The sequence below is a fragment of the Streptopelia decaocto genome (assembly GCF_964273445.1).
Source record: "Streptopelia decaocto genome assembly, chromosome: 4".
NCBI classification, from domain to species: domain Eukaryota; kingdom Metazoa; phylum Chordata; class Aves; order Columbiformes; family Columbidae; genus Streptopelia; species Streptopelia decaocto.
This window is the reverse complement of record NC_138658.1, coordinates 73,948,546-73,970,720: the sequence shown is the minus strand read 5'-3', so window position 1 is coordinate 73,970,720 and position 22,175 is coordinate 73,948,546. Positions and strand designations below refer to the sequence as shown.

General features: G+C 36.3%; 1 protein-coding gene across 1 annotated transcript in view; it reads left to right on the top strand.

Moving 5' to 3' along the window:
• Positions 1-22,175, top strand: part of CTNNA2 (catenin alpha 2) — a 490,369-nt gene that overhangs the window by 425,246 nt on the left and 42,948 nt on the right. Inside the window, exons 10-13 of the mRNA XM_082051003.1 lie at positions 2,593-2,685; positions 2,955-3,111; positions 6,230-6,430; positions 19,485-19,636. Coding sequence (XP_081907129.1) covers positions 2,593-2,685; positions 2,955-3,111; positions 6,230-6,430; positions 19,485-19,636 — 603 coding nt within the window. The remainder of the gene's footprint in view (positions 1-2,592; positions 2,686-2,954; positions 3,112-6,229; positions 6,431-19,484; positions 19,637-22,175) is intronic.

Genomic DNA, 22,175 nt, shown 5'->3' with positions numbered 1-22,175 from the left:
TCTCACTGCTGTTTGAGAACAAGTAAGAAATATGGTGCATCTGGGGCCTCAGGATAGATTTTCATAATGATAATCACAAAACAAACGGGCAATCTGAAAAAAAATACAGAAGATAACTTTGCCCAACTTAATACCATTTGCAAGTTTTTATGGCCTGTAATTTCCACTCATGTTACTGCATTCTAATTATTATCTTGCTTAGGTTTTGTTTCTCATGAAGATTAAAGTGGTTTGTTTGATGTGTGCAAAGAAGTGATACAGAAAATGGTAAATTAATTAAAAGATGTCAGCTTAGGAGAGTGTTTTTGACATGAGCGCTGTAAGGCTGTTAACAAACAGACTAACTCATTTGTCTCATCAGGAAATGAAAATAAAACCCACAACATTATGATAAAATCTTGACTAGGAAATGCCTGCAAGACTCTTTGAAGCCTTGGGTTCTTTTCTTGCCTGGGCGTTGCCACTGTGATATATGCAAACCACGTTCTACATAACTCTGAAGTGAAATAGGTTCTATGCAGAACAGATGGACCAGGGCTAATGTGGCGATGCACACTGGAAACGAGAACAGATTAATACCACAAAGGGAGACCGGAGGAAAATTGGAAAGATGGGGGTATTTGAACTAATTTATGAATTATTTCCAACTTATAGTTATGCCTTCAGGCACAGTGAATCAAGGAAGCATACTTGAAATTTTATAAGTTTATTTTAATGTAGATTAGAGTGAGGAGCCATACTTTTGGATGATTGAAAAAACGTTTCTTGAGTTCTCCTCTCCCAGAGTGTACACTTGTGATCTTAATATCACCGATGATCTTAGTCATGTGCACTGTGATGTGAAAGGACATTGTAGCATGGAGGGTGTTGGTCTCTTCTCCCAAGTAGCAAGTGATAAGACAAGAGGAAATGGCCTCAAGTGGCACCAGGGGAGGGTTAGATTGCATATTAGGAAAAAATTCTTCATGGAAAGGGCTGTCGGGCATTGGAACAGGCTGCCCAAGGCAGTGGTGGAGTCACCATCCCTGGTGGGGTTTAAAAGGCATTTAGACAAGGTTCTTAGGGACACGGTTTAGTGCTAGAGTTAGGTTAGATTAGGTTATGGTTGGACTCGATGATCCTGAGGGTCTCTTCCAACTGAAATGATTCTATTATTCTGTTCTATGATTCTATGAGTTGCTGTCTGGAAAACCCATGGCAGAATCACGGACTTCACACAGAGCTTTTGGGAATGGATTTTTTTTTTTGCAAGAAGCACTGTATGAACTGGGAGAACATGATCTGCATGCTTTACCACTTGTATCCAAGCTACAGGGACACAGCTCTGCAGTGTCTGAAGTCATGGCCTGATTTCTCATTCAAGATCTCATTCAAGTCCCTCTCTCAATCTCCCCTGTCTTCATATTATCCAAACAACCTTCAGTCTTGCGAGATTCAGCGTTCCCAAAACTGTGCCAGAGAAAGCACATGTAGATACCTACATCTTTGATTGAGATCTTCGGGCATACATTCCAGAATAAGGCTTTCAGCTGAGACATTTCACAATATCGAGTTGTGATACTTTTGCTAATGAACATTTACTCTAGGGTCGACAATCACATAGAAATAAATAGATACACCTGAGAATTAAAACAATTTTAACATGCATAAAACCATCAAGATCCAAAACAACAAAGATACTAGAGAAATATGTAGCTTCCCAGTATCAGTGATAGTACCAGAATTTTGTTCACAGGTGGAAAAACGCAATTCCATATGTTAGAACATGAACGATTCTATATTTTGCAAAGCAGGGAGTATATGGATGAGCCTGATTGCTGTTATTCATAGTGGACATGGTTAATAAAAAGAAAAATAAACTCTGAGGAAAGAAGGGACTTGAACACAAGAGCTATGGGGAGAGGCTGAGGGAGCTGGGGTTGTTTAGTCTGGAGAAGAGGAGGCTCAGAGGTGAGCTCAGCACTCTCTAGAACTACCTGAAGGGAAGTTCTAACCTGGTGGGGATTGGGCTCTTCTCCCAGGACAAGGGGCCATGGGCTTCAACTCTGCCAGGGGAAATTTAGGCTGGAGATTAGAAAGCAATTCTGTGCAGAGAGAGTGGTCAGGCATTGGAATGGCTGCCCAGGGAGGTGCTGGACTCACTGGCCCTGGAGGTTTTTAAACTGAGATTGGCCATGGCACTTAGTGCCATGATCTAGTCAATGGACTGGAGTTGGACCAAGGGTTGGACTTGATGATCTCTAAGGTCTTTTCCAACCCAGTCAATTCTGTGTGTGAAAATGTATAGATATTTTGCTGGACGTTCTACATTCTCTAGATGAATCCTCAGGATATTATTTTCAAGCTATAGAGGAGGTTGCAAAATACTTGACAGCAATGGAAGATTTTGAGAAAAATCTAATGAAAACGGTAGTTCAGTTTGCTAGTAAAAAGTAATCTACAAGGATTTCTGTTCACAAGCACAGAAGATGCTGTATCGTTCCTTTTGTATACAATTCTTTCACTCTAGGCAAGGCTCAATAAGAAGAGAGAAAGGTATAAAATGGCCTGCTTGCCTAAAACATAATTCTCATTCTGCTGATTTCATTGCAGGTTGCAAATCTGGCCTGTTCGATCTCAAATAATGAAGAAGGTGTGAAGTTAGTCCGTATGGCAGCAACACAGATTGATAGTCTCTGCCCACAGGTAAGTAAGATGCCTGCTAAAAATTACTCTTTTGGCATTAGAAAGCATCAGTTAGCTGAGAAAACAGCCTAGATGGAGATTATAGCCTTGCCTTTGTCATTACGTTGTTGCCTGCTTTCCAGGAACTGTGAAAAATCCATTTGTATCTTGAGACCTGCATATCAGATGGGGTGTAACACTATATTTTTAACACCATCCATAATCTATTTGTTCTTTCCCTTGTGAAAAAACTTTTGCCACTTCTCGTAACGAATGATTTTGAACAACAGGTAATAAATGCTGCGCTCACATTGGCTGCCAGACCCCAGAGCAAAGTTGCACAGGACAACATGGATGTCTTTAAAGATCAGTGGGAGAAACAAGTGCGAGTTCTCACTGAAGCTGTTGACGACATCACTTCGGTGGACGATTTCCTCTCAGTTTCAGGTATCGGGATAAGGGATTATTCTAAAAATAAACTCCTAAATTAAAGTAAGGGGTAAGAGCAGAGAAAAGCTATAATTACTGAAGCATCATTAGTCCATTAGACCATTCCTATTGGAACGCTGATGATCTGTGCTCGGTAGGAGCAACCATGCCATGCCAATTAATCCCTGGTAGCAATGGTTAGCTTTTCATCTACCAGAAAATAGCATCCTATTTGAGATTCTATTTCTAGGGAAGTTTTGTTTTAACTCAGGCACAAAGTAGGATTTTGGCCGCCTTTTAAAAATGTGTTCCAGACCTGGTTGACTGTATTTATAAAAATTGTCAGACTCCTTGTGCAGTTGGAGGCAACGGGAGGAAAGAAGAACTTTCCTTACTTCATTTTGTCACTTGGCTCAGACAAGCTGTGTCTAAACAGTGGGGCAGATGTACCATATAGTCCTGGCCCTCTGATCATCAATACCAGGTTATCATGCCATGAAGAGGGATAAAAAGAAGGGAAATAGGCAGATGCTACATATGAATCCCATCTAGGTATGTTTTCAGGACATGACCAGTGTCTACATTTCCAGAGAGCTGGGAAGCACTTATGTGTCCCTGAGTTATTGAGGTAGCAATGCAACCAGAGAGAATTAAAGTAGCATAAGAAACAGCAAATTTTAGCACCTCTCTGACCTTGCTGGGAAGGATTACAATGCAAAGCAAGCTCTTCTACAAAAACAAAGTACCTTAGTCCTTACATAACAAAGGGATGGAGAAGGACGTTGAGTCATAATCTTTTCTCCATCCTCCTTGTAAAGTGCTACAACTTGTAGCAGAGTGTTTTGTTATAATATGGTCATACACAATGAGTACTGTAAATGCCGAGTGCTGCATGTCTTGGGTTAATTGTCTGCTGCAGAAAACTCATTTTCCTATTATGATCTGAAAGAGGTGTATTTCATTGTTGTGAATAAGGACACAGAATGTGCCCAGTGTGCTTAGCTTACTCTAAACTTAACATTACAAAAGACCCAGTCTTCAGGAGATAGCTTGGACTTAATTTTGTGTTTCATTCTACATTCTTTTATTTGACATTTGTTAACTTTTCTAATACAAGTTTAAGATCTTTAGAAGAAAAAAAAAATCCTTTAAAAATAAACTTTTTTGTTTGTTCGTTTGTTTAGTTGTATCCCACTATTATTAGTAACAGGAAATTGTTTGGTTTAGTATAATTAACACTCAACTGTTCAAACATCACGGCTGGAGTGTTTACTGCAAGCCATGACAAGAAAATGAAAATGAGCTCTCAGAATATAAAGGTGCTTCACAATTGGTAGCACTTAATTTTTTTATTCAAGATTTCATGGTGAGAGGCACTTCATAACAGACCTAGTTCTACAAGGAAAGGGCAGACCAAGCTGTAAACTGTAGACCCAGTCCACAAGCCTAAGAGATGGCAAACATGCTTAAATGGCCATTTGGTTATTTGTTTGAGGATTTTATTCACTCCTAACACTTGTATCCATAAAACTTGAATGAATGACTTTGTCTTGTTTGTTTTTCTCATATCAAACACAGTCTTGACCTAGATCCAAACTTCACAAGGCAGATGAGAAGTAGTATTTCTGTTGGGTTTAGACTTTTTTCTAATACTATCCACAGACATCTTTATCTATTAAAAGTGAGAAAATGTGTCATGCGTCCAGAAAGCCTGTTGCTGACAGCTGTAAGCTTGGAAGGCTCAGCTTACACCGAGTACTTTTATTTTTGGATGTTAAACCAGTGAAGCATTGAAAATGGGCTGCTGTCTGGTGATAGATACCTCTTCCTCTTCATATGAAGCATCACACTTGATGGCATGTTTTATCAATACGGTGGCTACCAAAAGAAGGTTGACCATAGCTTTAAGTCAGTTACTTTATATTCCAAACTCTGCATCTGTTCATATTCAGAAAGTGCTTCTTGTTCGGCAAAATTTGGCTATGCCATGGTAAAGATGAATGGCAATGGTGAGTAGAAAATAGTGAAGAAAAATTTTAGCAGAACAATATTTTTAGATATGGATAGAGAGTTTTTTAAATGAAGAATTTAGCCTTACAAGTTATTCTGACTCACAGCTCAGGACACTTCCAGTTTTCATTCACAGTTGTTACGGTTTAAAATTCAACATAATGTAAATCATTTCTGAAACCCTCAAATGATCCAACCTTGGGATTTTTAACCGTGAAGATTAGTGTATCATTCTATTTTTGTGGGCGAGAATAACGAACAAAAAGCAGTTGGTGCACTGATTGATTCTGTTTTATTTATTACTACTACAAAGAAGAGCATTTCATTTTTAGTTTAGTGGTGGCTGTGGCAGAAAAGTGAGTTGTGTAGAGTCACTGAGTTTCTCAGAGTGAGTTTGCTCACATCTGAAATTCAGCCATGATTTTATTATTGAAATGATTTTTAACTGTACTGGCTGTGGGAAAAATTTATCTGACCTAGTCAAAATCTGCTTGATCCTTTCAGATTATCTGTATGTGAGAAAACTATGATACTACAGCACATGAGAGTAGATGGTGTGATTCTGAGCCAAGAAAAAACAATGCAGGTCCCCAGATTTCAGGAAACCTACTTAATATTACATCATCTGAGCAAACTCAGTGGTGTCAACTCTTACTTCAGAACATGGACAGTTATACTGTGTCATATTTAGGCACAAATGCACCAAAAATATTAAATGTTCATAAGAATGTGAAAATTCATCTTCAAGAAATTGCCCAGCTGTTTAATAGAACATCTGCATAATATTTGACTGCTTTCCTTTTTGAATTGATTTTTATTACACTTTCATTATAATAAAAATCAGTGTGATGCGTGAAAGCAATGTGACTTCGTCATAGAGTTACAGGTTGGTACTCACAATATAGGTGGAAGGATATAGCCCAGTCTGCTTTAAAGATAAATATCACTCTTGAGATTTTTACTCTTATGTGGCATAGTATTACAGAATGCTATTTGTTTTGCAGACCTGGATAAGGACAGATATCATTTTTTTAACATACTGTCATTTGTCATTTCCCCAAATCAGTGAGCTTTGCTAGGGAAGAATTAAATCAAATGAGCCATATTTTTTTTCCCTACATTCCAGAAAACCACATTCTGGAAGATGTGAACAAGTGTGTGATTGCTCTCCAAGAGGGGGATGTCGATACACTGGACAGAACCGCGGGCGCCATCCGAGGCCGTGCAGCCAGAGTGATTCACATCATTAACGCAGAGATGGAAAACTATGAAACTGGAGTTTATACCGAGAAGGTGCTGGAAGCTACGAAACTGCTCTCTGAAACTGGTAAGCTTACTTGAAATATTATTTTATAGTAAGTCACTTGCAACTTTCAGTTAGTTCTCTGAAATCTGTAACTTAGAGGGAAACCTGTGCTTGAAAGCAAGATACAAACAAACAAGTTAATGACCATGATTTTATTACCTACTCAATGTTACTGCAGAAGTCATATTGACAAGAGCCACATAAAAGAAGAGATTCAGTACTCCATCAAGGCTAGTCTACTTCATCAAAGTTTCAATGATCTGAATAAATAATACACAGCATTTTCTTCAAGTTCTTTCTGAGTTGGTGGATTATGTATTATGTGTCTCTAGAAAATTATTACAAACGTTACTCTCTGGCCTGTGCAGGTGAATGTTCTTGTTGGTGACCGAAGTTGTGTTTCTAATCAAAACAATTTTTCCATCGAAACTACATTTGAGCAACTGAAAATATGTTACCTGATTGAAAAGATATAAATCTCTGCTAGATTATATAAAATAAATTGATTATATAAAAATATAAAAGTATACTAGAAGGGTAGACGGGGTGAAAACACTTTTTTTTAATCTGGTTTTGCCTTCAGAGGCAACACAACACATTTTCAGGCTTTTTATCCAGCTAAAATTTCTGACGTAATTTTCCGTAAATTGTTTTATTAATAATTTTTGAACAGAGTAACCAACTGTTATAAAGTACAGTTATATAGATCAATAATAGACACAGTAAATACATTCCATATTTAATACATTTTTTGATATAATTTAAATTATAACTAAGTGCTAGAAGCTTTGGACTAAGTGCATCTTAACAACATCAACTTGTTAATGCTGAGATTCAATACTTAACACTGTGTCTCTGCTCTTCAAAGTTTTTACTTATCTTGTATTTTGTAAAAGCTAAGTAAACTTATAAGTAATAAATATCTATTTTAAATGTTAAGATTTGTTCATCATGTACACATTGTGCAATATAAGGTCAGAACACAGAATGTGCCCAAATTCAATGGAGCCAGTGAAGATAAAATGATTTATGCCAGATGTGAATGTGGATCATTGATATTATAGCTCAATTTCTACCCGCAGCTTTTCATGCTATTTACAAAGGCACTGATTATTATTTCTCTATGATTGTTCATTAAAAAAGTAGAATCTACTGACTCATTTTGTCATCCTAAAGTAGTGGTATTTAGACCGCCCTACCCCATTCTGTGCCCTTTTATGCCCTGCCCTCTCCCCCAAAACTACTGTCTGTCTACATATACATCTGTGTAGCTATGGATGTAGAGATTTGAGTATCTGTGAATACATGCATATATTTATCTATTAATTCTATTCATCACCTTGAGATCCTGTGCAGATTTTATCAAACACTCAAGAATGATGAGGGTTATCAGGCTCCACCCCCAGATGCACATATCAAAATCTCTCTGAGACACAAAATTGTGAACACTTTATCTTATTCATCTGTGTTCCTTCTTATTTTGAACAGAACATTTATTTTTAAATGAAGTGCTTTTAAAGATGGGAAAAAATATTTTCATGACAAAGGAAGGGAAATAAGCACATTATCTTTCTCTTATAACTATGATTTACTTTAAACTATCAACGCAGGAAAGGAAAACCTCTGTTAAGCCTCTTTTTGCAGGAATTTCATATTATATGAGTGCTGGGTTTGATCCACAGAAATATGGATTCACTGTTTTGGAAAGAGAAACACCCTGCTAACGTTGGGAGGGGGAGAAAATTAATCTTTAATGAAAACAATACTGGTAGGTTTTGAGAACTTGCCACTCTGCAAACCTTAGTTTAATAACTGGTTTCCCATTAAAATTGTATTTGTTTGTTGTTTTACTTTACAGCCTTTGGAATAGATAGGGTGGGTTTCTTTAGTGTTTTAGTGCTTTCTTTCTCTCTTTTGACTAAGCCACGGCCTTTATAGCCAAGCACTTGGTAGAAGACAGATTTTTATCTCTGACAGCAGGATTAGGGAGTGACGCATTGCTAAATGTCTTCTTAAAATTGCATATTTTTATTTTCCTTTAAAACCAAAATAAACACTTGGCTCTCACTTGCTGACTTCCTTATAAATCCGAAATTAAAACTATAAAACCACAGAGTCTACAGGGCTGGCTAGGAACAAACACAAAACTCAAAGAATTAGTGAACGTTAATTATGTGCAGGGATAAACCAGAGCTTCAGGGTCTAATTTTGTTGGTTGTTTCTTTGTGGGTTGTGTGTTTTGGGATTTTTCATTTTGTTTTTGGTTGTTGATTGGTTGGGTTTTGGTGTGTGTATGTGCATCTGTTTTTTGGGGGCAGAGGGAAGACTCTGGAGTTTTACTAATATCTTTAGCTTCATTTCCTAAAGAGCAACGGCCAGGGTCTCCCTGGGGGCAGCCCTTGGCCTGGGCAGCTCCATGGTGAAGTGGTGAAGTAGAGAAACGTGGAAAGGAAAAGAGAGGAGAAAGAAAAGGAAAAGAGGGTGGTGAAAAGTGAGGGAAAGGAATAAGACAAAACAGAGAACACAATTTCTATTTGAATATTGAGATCATTCATGCGGCTCAGCACCCTGGTCCGACTAAGACCAGAATCATAGAATATTGGGGTTGGAAGGGACCTTCAAAGGTGACCTTGTCCAACTCCCCTGCAATGAGCAGGGACATCTTCAACATAGAAAACACAGAACGTTCCATTGACTTTAACAAGGAGATAGAAGTCCAGTCAGCAGTTGCTTGAGAAGTTGTAACAACTGAAAAGCAGCAGCATGAGTTCCTGAACAGGTAAAAAGAGTTGTCCATAGAAATGAATCAAGTAACAGGCAATGAGGTTGAATTTTATTTTTCAAGAATTCTGAGATGCGGTGAGGAGAAGAAGCTGTGACATTCTTTAAAGGTCAGAAGGTTCAATTTAAATTAGGGACTAGAGTAGACATTGCAGGGCTTTAATGAAAGGGAGTGAATGGGAAATGAAGGAGAAAAGGTGAAACAAATGAAACAAGAACTGTTTGGGAGGGGCTGCAAAAGCTTTCCAATATTTTTTTTGTTCTTCATTTAGTGTTGTGATGTCTGAAAACCATCCTGGAAGAGCCACTACCATAGCACTTGGGTTACTCAGTCCTGGAAAGGACATAGGAAATCTGGAATTGTCTGATTCAGATCAGAAATTAGAGTTTCAGTTCTTAGCATGTTTTTAAAAATATCCTAGTAATTTTGTAACTAGGGTTTTTTTAGTAGGCCAGTCTCTGACTTCTGTTTTGACTCAATTATTTTATTTTGTCTTTATCAGAATGAACTAAAGCTCAAAATCAGCACTACTGACAATTCAGCAATAAGCCTGTGAGAGTTTTATCAGTGTGACTAGGATAAACTTGAAAGATATTTATCACTAGGAAAAGGCAGCTCAATGATATTATCAAAGCTAATACTAAAATGTAGTAAAGATGGTTTTTTCAGGAGTCATATGAAGTCAAACAAAATGTAGAAGCAAGGAGATGAATTTAAGCATAGCTGTAATAAAAAAGAGAATATTGAATCTGAGGGAGAGCTGAAAATTGCAAAACGGAACCTATTTTAAAAATAAATTATGTTAAATTCATGTTTTATGGGTGTTTCAGGTAGTTATAGTACAACTTCTGGGTACCATCATCCCAAGAACATGAGATCATTTATTCAGGGATTTTGATGAAATTATGACTTTTATTCTGCAAAGCACTGTAGAATTTTCGTTCAAGTTTTGCTAAACTGAAATCTAAAGGTCAAGGTATCACCAACAAAAAATATTTAATGGATTATTTTAAAAAGGTGTTTTACAAAAGGACCAGAGAATACCCAATAGTATGTTCCACCAGTGCTTAGTTTGATCCAAGTGATTTTTAAACAGAGAGACTGCCTTCAATGTGTAGAGGAATACATTAAGAAGCCACGTAAAATATATTGTAAACCAATTAAATGCAACACATAAGAGATGTATGAATCTCCATGGTGTCTAAAAGCTTAAACACTATTTCTTATTCTCTCTACTTTCAGAGTTTAAAAATAGAATGTAGCACTAAAGGAGAATATAACGTAATTGATTTAGATTTTTCAAAGGCTGTTCATGAAGTCCTGCACGCACAGCTGTTTGGAAAATGGGTAACCATGGAGTGAATGTTAAAGCCTTTGATGGATTAAGAACTGGTTACAAGGCACCAGCAAAGTATAAATGACCATTTCTCAGCAGGCAGAAAGATAAATCCTGTGATGTTTCAGGGGTCAGCACTGTGGCTTGTGTTATATAATGTATTAATTAACAGGTGGATAGACAGAAGCAAAATTTGCCAAAAGGAAAATGGTGGTTTGGCCGGTGGGAATAGGGGAGTTTCCTCATCAGAAAGACAACAATAAGAGATAATTTTATTTAATTTCTCTAGGTAAATGGAACAACTTAAACTATATTATCTACACTGACAGGCTCTGAGGTAATTCATCCTCTCAGAAAAAAATATGGTATCGTTATGGGCAGCTGGGCAACGATACCTTTTCTGTGCACAACCGTCCTCAAATCGGTGCTTAAAATGTTGGACTGTACTTCAAGGAGGATATTCACTGAGCGCCCCAAATAGTTGTTTCAGCTTTGATCTCCATGGCCTAAAGATCTTCCAGAAATTGAAAAAGGTCAAGATATAAGGATGACAAAATTAAAGAAATCTGGGGATTTGGAAGCAAATTAACTGTAGGAGAGTTTAAAAAGACTAGGATTATCTATTTTGGATGTGCCCAGATATCTTTGATAATGAATGGTAGGTTAGTATAATAAAAGTGACCATTTTTGTAAACCATTATTATCTAGTTGCTGTTCAAATCTTTTCTCAAAAACATCTTGTGTTCTTAAGAGCCATTTCTTAAAGTAAGGAGGATGCTTGTGGAGGTAGAAAAAATATATACCAGGTCTAGAAAATATAGGTAGAAAAATGCAGTGAACATTGACTAGCTCCAACAGTATATTTTGCGAATGTAAGTGTGAATTGTACAATAATATTTTAAAATAAAAACACTGGCATTCCATGCATCCCCTTGCCTACACACACCTACAAACAGATATACACAAACTTATAGCAAAAGCCAGAAAGAGTGTTTTGCTTGTGTTATATAAGCCATGTTTTGTCCAACAGAACGCAACTGTTTTCTTGAAGGGATTTTTCAAAGAACTGCAGCTACCTTTTATCTGAAGTATTAAGTAGAAGGGAGTTCCATTTAGTAGCAATAATGTTTTGGGGTACTCGTCGTATGTGGTTTTGATTTGCACAAGTAGGCAGGAGAATGAGTGAGACATACGAAATTGGTAAGGCACATATGTCCCTGCAGCCATCATTAGTATGCGTTGAGTATGCATCTTTGTATGCGTTGAGACCTACTCTTTCATTATATGATTGTCTACCATGTCTATACTGCATAACAGCATATACCCACAGATTAAATAGGAACCTTCTGTGAATTCTCGGAAGATTTACTTAAGACATACGGGCCAGAAGGTCAGGGCTTGGCCATAAATCCAAGGCACCTTGAGAACATTGGTTTTATGGTCCGCAGCTAAGCCAGTGGTGCAGTTTGTTGGCAGTGAAGGCTGATTCTTCCTGAAAGTCTTGTGTTTACTGCAAAGTGCAGTAAAGAAGTTAAATTATTTTACATTTATATTTTAACCATTTCATTATGGGGAAAAAGGAATTGGTAAGAGCAAGAAGAGAAAAGATGGCCTTGTGCTTCGGACAGTGTTGTTTCATCCTTTCCTATGCTATCACGCTTAAACCCCCATGCTATAAATTTTGCCTTAATTTTTGCTTTTCCTATTTCCTGAGTGATTAATGAGAGATGCAGAGTTTGATACACGGGGAAGGGATTGTCTCACTCTACCCTGCTCTGGTACATCCTCACCCGGAGTACTGTGTGCGGTTCTGGGCACTGCAGGATAAAAAGGATGTAAAGCTACTGGAGAGTGTCCAGAAGAGGCTACGAAGCTGGTGAAGGGTTTGGAGGGGAAGCCGTATGAGGAACAGCTAAAGTCACTTGGTTTGTTCAGCCTGGAGAAGAGGAGACTAAGAGGAGACCTCATTGTGATTACAGCTTCATCACAAGGGGAGGAGGAGGGACAGGTGCCAATCTCTTCTCTTTAGTGACCAATGACAGAACCTGCAGGAATGGCAGGAAGATGTGCCAGAGGAGGTTTAGATTGGACATGAGGAAAAGGTTCTTCACCCAGAGGTGCTGGACACCAGAACAGGCTCCCCAGGGAGGTGTCACAGCCCCAAGCCTGACAGTGTTCAAGAAGAGACTGGACAACGTCCTCAGACACACGGTGTGAACTCTGGGGTTGTCATATAAGAGTTGGGCTCAATGATCCTTGTTGGCCTCTTCCAACTCAGGGCGTTCTATGATTTTATGATTCTATGAACTGATGATGAAGATTCACATTTGTATTGAGTATTTAGCTGTAACAGGAGTCAGAGACCACTTTTCTGAGCACAGAATGACAAACACTCTGAAAACCCAATCCAGTGATGTAAAACACATAATTATACATTGGCATTTCTTCATCCATGACAACCCAAATATTATTTTTATATATATATGTATGCATGATATGTCTATGCACAGTATGTTCTACAAAGATACATAGATGGAAGCATACATTAGCCCAAGCCACAAAATATTTAAATCTGCTTTTCAGAAAACCAGTTAGTCTAATATTGCTATATATTGTATACTATTTCAGTACAGCTTTATAAGCATTTTTATTTTTAATTAGCAGTATAATAATAATGGCTGAAATGTTAAATATTATTATATGATATGAGAGCAAGAACTAATAAACATTTTATTAAACATGTAGAATCATCTGATAAGGAATTTATGATTCTTCTAGAAACAGACTTTGACAAACACTTTAAGCTAAATGAGATGTCATCTTTTACATCCTTCAAGCTGAATTGAGAAACTGTGCTCTCTTTGACAGAATATGTCAGATATTCCATAGGAATTATGTTTTAAATACCTGTATAAAATACTTAAACTTCCCAGTATGGTTTAATAAAGAAATAAATAACCAAACTGGAGGAAATTTTATTCAAAACTCTGAATTTTTAAGGTATACCTTTGTGAATTTTCTGTACTAAAAGCTCTTAAATCTGCATAATGGTTGGGCTTTTTTCCTAACAGAACTTGTTTGTTTGGGTTTTTTTTGTTTGTTTTGAGGTTTTTTTTGTAGCGTGGTGTGGCCTGCATGGATTTTTGCTTTATTAGTGTCCCCTGATAACTCTTAGCTTACAATACTGCCAATCATCCTGGATAGTTCTGTTGATTTACTTGACATACATGACAGCCATGTTTATTTAGAAGCACAGCTTCCCTGAGTGAGATTTTCAAGGATCCTTCCTTCAAATTTTAGCAGTTTAGCGGTCCAAACCGTTAGACTTTTGTGACATTCTTGAATAATCTTACCCAAATCAGACCATTTTTTTACAGGTGGGCACCTAAAATTATGGAACGAGTAAGATGAAACCAAGCCACCGTTTGCAACTCCCACTGATACCACTAGAAATTAGAAAGCTGTATGCCTGGAGGGACCTTGACCTTGATTGCATTTCTCCATTTCTAGGTCACTACCATTCATATCTACTTAAGTTTGTGAGGCATTTGCACGCCTAAGTAATAAGGCCATAAAAGTGCATAAAATTAGCTAAGCATTCATTTAATCTTGCTCATAATGAAACTTAATATTCTAATGCTGTAAACAATAAAGCCTAAACACCTTTTTCTTTAATCTCAATAATGTTATTATGTAACCCAACTTTTCCCTGTTTATAAAGTGAATTTCTTGTTCACATGTCACTAAACAAAAGTTGTGGCTATGTTTTTAAATACAGACATTGCAATACAAACTGATTACCAGAGGAGAAAAAAATCCATAGAAAATCTATTTTTAGAAAATCTGTAATTAATTGATAATTTGAATGTGTAGGAGATATGGGCATGGTGGGAGAAAAGCAAGAAAGCTTTTGAGAAAATATTTTCCGTGTGGTGCAGGATGGTTCAAAAGAAAATGCAGGTTGTTAGCAAGACATGAATTCATCCATTGCAATATGTTATTTTTCTATTATGCTGATATTAAAAATAATAATAATCAATAAACTAGATGGAAGTAATTTTAACTTTCTTTTTTCCCAGTTTTTCTCCAGCAGCCGTTCAGCCTAGATTGTTGGTAGTGATTTTACATTCAGTACCATTGGAAACTCATCTATAGAAACGCTTTAAAAATCTTTATTTGTTAGGATGACAAAGTCAGTAAATTAGAAATGCTGCTATTAACTTGGGACCTTATTCTGTCAACATTTATACAGGTGCCTAATTAATTCATGTAGTTAGATTGAGAGATGGTAATGGATCACATTTTCAGTTGAAGTGTGGAACTGTTTTCAAGACCACAGCTCAAACTAAGAAAACAATATTTAATTTTTTCACGCAAGTATTGATTTGCTTCCAAATCTGAAACTCATAGCCAAGGTCTCTATACATAATAAATGAATCATCCTCTGTCTGATGCATTTACAAGTTTCAACACCAGATTTTATGCCTTTGATTGTAGCTCTTTCACTGTCAGCATAAGAATATCCTTCTTTGTGCAGTAAATTACAGATAAGAAAGACTGGAGGTTTTGTGGGTGCAACTGAGAAAGGTATTTCCCCATCCATCACTGTCATGGAGCTCCTCGAGTGTGGCCTGATAACCTTAACTGGAGAATAATGCAGTTCTCGATTCAATTTCCAAAATCTTTACTGCATTAAATGACAACATGTGCTTAGAGAAACTGTAAGTAATAGGATCTTATTAGTTTAAGGTATTTTTTTTCTTGCTTGTCTAATCAAAAATGAGCACTGATGTAAAAATGCAATTGGCAAGCCAGCATATAGTTTAATAGTTATTTCCATTTTAAAATAGCAGATAATGTCCATGTGTAATAATGTAAATTAAGGACTAAACTATGGCCAGGTCTGCAAGGTCAAAATTCTTAGAATCGTAGAATCATTCCAGCTGGAAGAGACTCTCAAGTACATCGAGTCCAACCACAACCTAACTCTAGCACTAAACCATGTCCCTAAGAACCTCATTGAAAGGAGCTTTCACATCCAATGGGCACTCCCCTTGGCTACACATGTGGTCAAGAATGAGTACATCATGTTCACCAAAATGAACAAAATTTAACATTTCATCTCCTTCCCACGAGCTCATACTTATGAATGCACTAGAGCTGCTGCTTGAATGGAGGAATAGAATCGTGTCTGTTGGCATCTTTTTCAGTGGCATAGTGAGAAAAACTCCCTGTGGGGCTTCAATCTGGAACATTATTGGCGTAAGGCTTCATTGACTGAGATGAAGGACTTGAAAATTTAAGTAGGAGGAGAAAAATTCTCATGCAAAGAGAACATAGAAAAATATGGAAGATCCTGTAATTATTTGACAATTGAATTCTGCTTTGACCTTTACCTATTTGTTCCTCTTGCACATCCATTTCAAGAAAAGCCTGGTCATAAGTCCAATAGCATTGTATTAGTAAAGTAATATATAAGTTTAAATCATCTCTCACAAATTAAAAGTTCATTTCTGGTGAGGAGTATTTCTTATAGTTGCACATTTTGCAGGATCTTGTGCTGAACAAAGACCCTATAGCTGCCTATTAAACACTCTAACTGCCTATTAACACTATCTGATTTTCAGATACCAGGGGGAGTTCTGATTTATCAAGTAAATAATTACTTTTAATAATTAGTAAATTAATTATCCTTTAAAAAAATAATTGTAGCCCAAATAAAATGTTTAGATGCTAATTGTAAATTACAATATATATTGCAAGAAAAGAAATTAAATGCAATAGACAACTAAAATAAGCATCTTTATGTTCTTTCTTTGGGAATAAAAATCTGAGCAGTGAACTCTATCAGTCTCTGAGCAATGTCCTTGAGGGGTTGGTGGAAATTCCTTCATTTGAGTATTTTAAACAAATATCTTCTAGATAAAGAATATATAAGCATTTACATTATTTGGACTAAATTATGTTGTTAAAACGTAGAAATATGTCTGGACACAACCAGAAAGTATATTTTGGGTTTTTTTTAAGGAAAAATAATCATATATTTCTTGTGGGCACACTTCTACAGTCGGGTACTTATAAAAATGGGCATAGTACTCCAAAAAGGGCTTCATTATGCAACTTCACAATATCTTCTCTGAAGTCTTTTTTCTATATTGTAATAATCTAGATTGACATTTGCCATTTTGTACCATAGCATCACCTTGTTGGACACATTGCAAGAAGCCACTTGACATATCTTCCCGGTTTGACAATGTACCAGAGGGAATTCTTCCTTGAGATGCTTTTTCTAATGAGTTCCATGTCCACCATAGAGTAATTCAATTTGTGCTTCTCTTGTTCTTCTTCTAAGAATGTCATGTGTGGCCATGTCATAAATCTTACCAAAATCCAGCTGCATCACATCTCTTGCTTCCTCCTACCCACTAGTTAGCTGCCCTGTCAAGAAAAATATTGTAACACCTCAATGCAACCTATTCTGACAAATCTGTTGCCTGTCCAACATCTGCTCATTATTTACAAGATAATTAAACATTAATTGCTTTATGTCATGTTTCATTTTCTTTCCAGATATTGAAATCAGGCTGAATATTATATAATTTTTCCTTCTTTTCTTCTCAGCTTTTGTATACATAAATATGTGCTTTTTCTCCTGTTCCTAAATCCTTTCACTGTTATTGCTTTTCTTGAGTTCTGAAAGGTGGTTCAGAAATTCCTTTGATTATTTTCTTAAGAACTACAGGGTAAATTTTATAATGGTCTGTCAACTTGAAGACGTATTTAGCAGATACATTTTCCTGTGTTTATGTCAATGTTTTACAAACTTCTGTTGTGTAATCCACATTTGCTGCACTTCTTGTTAATTATATTATACACCTGACCACCTCTGCTATTTAGGAAATTCTAGACAGAAATTTTAGGGCCCTAAATATTAGGGTTCTTTACCTCCTTTTTTGTTGTCATTTTTCCATCTCCAGCTTTACTTGTTTTTATCCTTATGACCCTAAAAATATTTCTTTTATTCTTTATGTTTTCATTGTATTTTTAATGATTGCTTTTTGATTTTCAGGCTAAAGACTTCCTTATGCAATCTTATTAGTCTCCTACTACACTTTCAAGTTTTCCATTAATCAAGATAATTTCATATATGCATTTATTAATACTCGTTCCAAACCTTCCAGCTCTCTCAAAGTCCTTTTCTAATGGAAATGTTTCCCCTCTGCCTAGCAATGCTTTGTTAATGTTTACTTTTTTAAAGTCCACTGTTGCTGTCACTTTTTCTTGATTTCTCCAATATATCCCAAGCACTTATTGCACTTACTGAACATTATCTACGTGAAATATACCATTCTGTTCTCTCATCTGTGTACATGAACAAACATATATATGTGTATATACGTAAGATAAACAAGATTTGAATAGACATATCCCTTTAAAGGGTTCCCCTTTAGCATCCAGTGGATAATAGTTTAATGTCAGAAACAGAAAAGTTGCGATCTTAGTTGCTGCCACTTGTTTTTCAAAATGTAGATTAGTCTTGAATCATGTTTTTCGGTGTTTTTACTTTAAATCAGGTAATAAGATGCATAATACATAGTTTTCATTATGAGTAAAATATATTTAAGGACACTCAGTCAAGGAGAACATATGTGAAACTTTATTTCCTAGGAAAGGTTTTCACTGCTCTTGATGAAAATGGCACTGGAAATTCCAGTTAGGATCAGGCTACTAAAAAGTGCATTAAAAATAGGGTCTAGGGAAAAGATGATAGAGAAAGATAATATTATAAGAAAAAAAGGCAATTGAGTTAGGAATAATCTCTCCCTGTTCTTTCACTTGTAGTGTCAAAATAATAAGACCACTGGAGCATGATTTGCATACCTAGATGCTGGAAGAAGGCAAATGATAATAATGAAGTGAATGTAATGAAAAGATGGCTATGTGTAAATCTTAAACTTGACCCAAGTTCCTGAAATTTGTAAGAATTAATCCCAATAGATTTTTTTATCCAGATTTCTAATAGAACGTTGATTCTGTTTGTCTTGCAGTGTATGAGATCCCAATCCTCCAATATTAATGTTAAAATATTGAAGGAGTAATAAAGTACAGTAGTATAGGTGAATTATAATTAGTGAAACCCGAATGTCATGTTCCCGTTTTTGTGATTTGGGTTTGAGTTGTTAGAGAACTAAACTGGGGAACATTTATCTTTCTGGATATATGATATGAAAAAAAAAAGTGATAGTGATTATGCCTTCAAAGGAATCCTGTATAAAATCTGAATAAAAGCCTCTTATTACTGCAAGGAATGCCTTTAACTATTTACATAAGTAAATAATTGCTTAAAGATATGTATTTAAAAAGCTCATACACAGTTTATAATACTGTTAGCTAATATCTATGGCTATTTTCTATGTTATATACATGATGATAGTGAAGAAACAGAATGTTCACTTATGTGCCTTCACAAAAGTAATTTGCTAGATTTTGCATTTTGTTCCTTATGCAATTATTATTATTCAATATGAGCTAGACTGCCGTTAGTTTTCTAAATTAGCAGGCATAATGGCTGCATTTTGCTTTGATCATTTGGCATGAATATGTACTGTGTTCATTCCAAGTTGTAATGGTTTTAAATGTACTTTCCTGACAGCTCAGATCTCTCGCAGTCTTTTAAAACTCAGTAAATCACACTTTTTAAAGGAAGTTTTGCATCTTTTGTTGTGCAATTGGAGGAGAAAATATGAAGATCACTATTTTCATGCTGTCAGGAAATGTACCAGAGCTCTGCGTGCGTGGAGTCGGTACAAACCCACGTCATGAGCCTTCCTGGGTCTTGAATCGTAACAACAATATGCACCATGTCTACTGGAAAGTATTTATGCCCAAGGGCAGGGGAAAAAATGTTTGTGAAAGAAAGTGTCTAATCTTACTGCCTTTCATTTTGCTTAATCTAGTTATGCCACGTTTTGCCGAACAAGTTGAAGTTGCCATTGAAGCTTTGAGTGCGAATGTCCCACAGCCATTTGAAGAAAATGAGTTCATAGATGCCTCCCGCTTGGTTTATGATGGAGTTCGTGACATCAGGAAAGCTGTTCTGATGATAAGGGTATGTAAGACACCTGGGAAATAAAAGTTAGGACTAGAAGGGAAGTATTAGATTGGATGCGAGGAATATAAAAGCTTCTTGGAATCAACTTTGTTTCATAATAAGGTGGAAAAGCTTGAGATTGAAACAAGCATGAGACAAAAGTTTGTGCAGTAAAACAGGAATTTGTGAGTAAAGAGAAGAGCGTGTATTAGGAGACAAACCACAATTGATTTATTAATCACCCAAGAGAAGATATGATCACAACTGCCAAGAGATGCAAACTTCATTTCTGTTTCTGTAGTAATAACATTAATTTGCTTAGATCTTCAGAGCTTGTGCAGATTTTGTTGTTTGTGATGGTTTTGTTGTTTGGTTTATGTTTTGTTTTTTCCTAATGTGTATGTGCTGCCTAGGATATGAGGTAAGTCTGGTTAAAATCTAAATGAATAAATAAATCACCTTGCTGCTCCAGCGGGCTTTGGCAGGGATGGTTTAGGATGTTTATTGAGGTAAAGAATTTGTGATTTCAGCGTTGCCTAACCAGTTGATTGGATTTTCTTAGGCATGGTGAGAGTAGATGTGTGTCTTGCTTTTCAGTGTAGTCTACAGTGTAGTCTACACTAAAAGATTAAAAAACAACAACAACAAAAAACAAGAAACAAAACAAAATAAACAACAACAAAGAAACAAAACACAAACAAACAAAACCAACCAACCAATCAAAACCACCTGTTTGGACATCTTTTCAACAATTGAACCTCTGATTTGAAATCCCACTTAACTTGAATCTGCCCCAGTGCAAGCCATGTAGAAATAAAGCTACAGTGAAAATTGCAGCCAAAACCTATGAAGTAAATAACAGTACTAAACAGCTCATCCCTTTGAGTAAACAGGTAACATACACTCGTGGTTGTCAGTATATTGTGGCACTGATGTAAGACTTGAGGCAGTTGGAGACTTCAGAATAGCTTCATTTTAGTCATCTGTCACTATGCATTAACATTTACAGAAAAAGCTTTTGACATGCTTAATTTTAGACCTGTGAAATGTAAATTCCATTCCTGTACGCAGTGCTAATCTCAGGTAGCCTGAATTATAGGAATGACTAATGACGGGGGAAACCTGTCCTGTTTTCTGGGTGTGCAACATTGGGTGATTGCAGCTCTTCTGGACTGGGATGGAAAGATCTGCAGAGTGAAGGATTTCTCTTTTTTCTTTGATTATCCAGTTCCTTAGCCTGTATCAGCAGTTTCCAAACTTCTCTCAGGACAAGAATAACTTCTAAGAGCATTTTAATCTTTTATAGTCTCTCACGAGTCATTTTAAATTACTTCATGAGACACAATCATCAGCTGGGATCTGCTATAGACCCACGCTTTCCCATCTCCTATGCGGAGTTCTGGCTTCCAGCACCCCCCTGTATATCAGAGTTGTCCCAGAGAGGTTCCAGTGAGACCTTCCAAACTGGTTGAGACACTTCTGCTCGGCACAAAGCACCATTTTAAATTCCGGAGGCACAATCACTTATTTAATTGCCGTCTTATTTAACCACTAGCTCAGAAAGCTGATCAGCATGCAGGCTTTGCTGACTGCTCAGGAACATCCCAGGTTACTTTTGCAATTATATCGCTACTACTTTCTGTTCCTTGTATGATAGGAGTTAATGAATTCTGCTTACCCAGATTAGGAAGATGTACTTTTGCATTCAGACAATTAATTTATTCATGGAGCTAAACGTAGTACTCCTTACCCAGGTAGAGAACTAAAGCACATAAATGGACTCATTATCCTTGTGAGTTAACGGGGAAAATCCACATATATAAACTTACATAGATCAGAGTTTGCTGAATCAGAACCTTATTTGCTGTAGAAAAGAAAATTAGTTTCAGTTTGAGACACTCTTTAGCATTCCCATCTGAACATCTCACACTGAAATGGAATGTATAATTGAAGGGTGAGGCATTAAGCTATAAAAGACCATTTTTAGAATATTTTATCTAGTAATCTATCAAATCTCATGCACTCCTTTAATTCAGGATGTAAAACTTCTTGCAGAAGTATTAAAAAATATCCCAAACCACAAACACCAAACAAAAAAACAACTTGAAAACTTTTTAGAGCAACTGATACAATTATTTTCAGGCAGTAATTGTTCATGTGCATGCCATGAAAGACTGAATTTATCTGAGATGATTCCCCCATTCCATAGAAGAAATAAAGCCACTTTTAAAATAATATTTGTTGGTGTTATAACTTTTGGTAAGCTGAAGGCAAGTGGGATAAGCTCTGTTCTTCTCTTTTTTCCTTTAAAAGGGGAGATTTCATTGTCCTTTTGGAGGAAAAAGAAGACTAATTTTTTACACTAAGGACCATTATTATGATCTATACAGAAGAAAAAAAAAATCTTCCACAACTTAAGCAGTGGTAAAAATAAATTTAGGAGTACAATTATAGCACCTAAATTAAGATAGAAAATAATAACTTAGTTTCAACATCTTTTCTATTACTGCATAGGGATCAAATTACTTTTTTTTTTTTCTTATTTTTAATAGCTAAT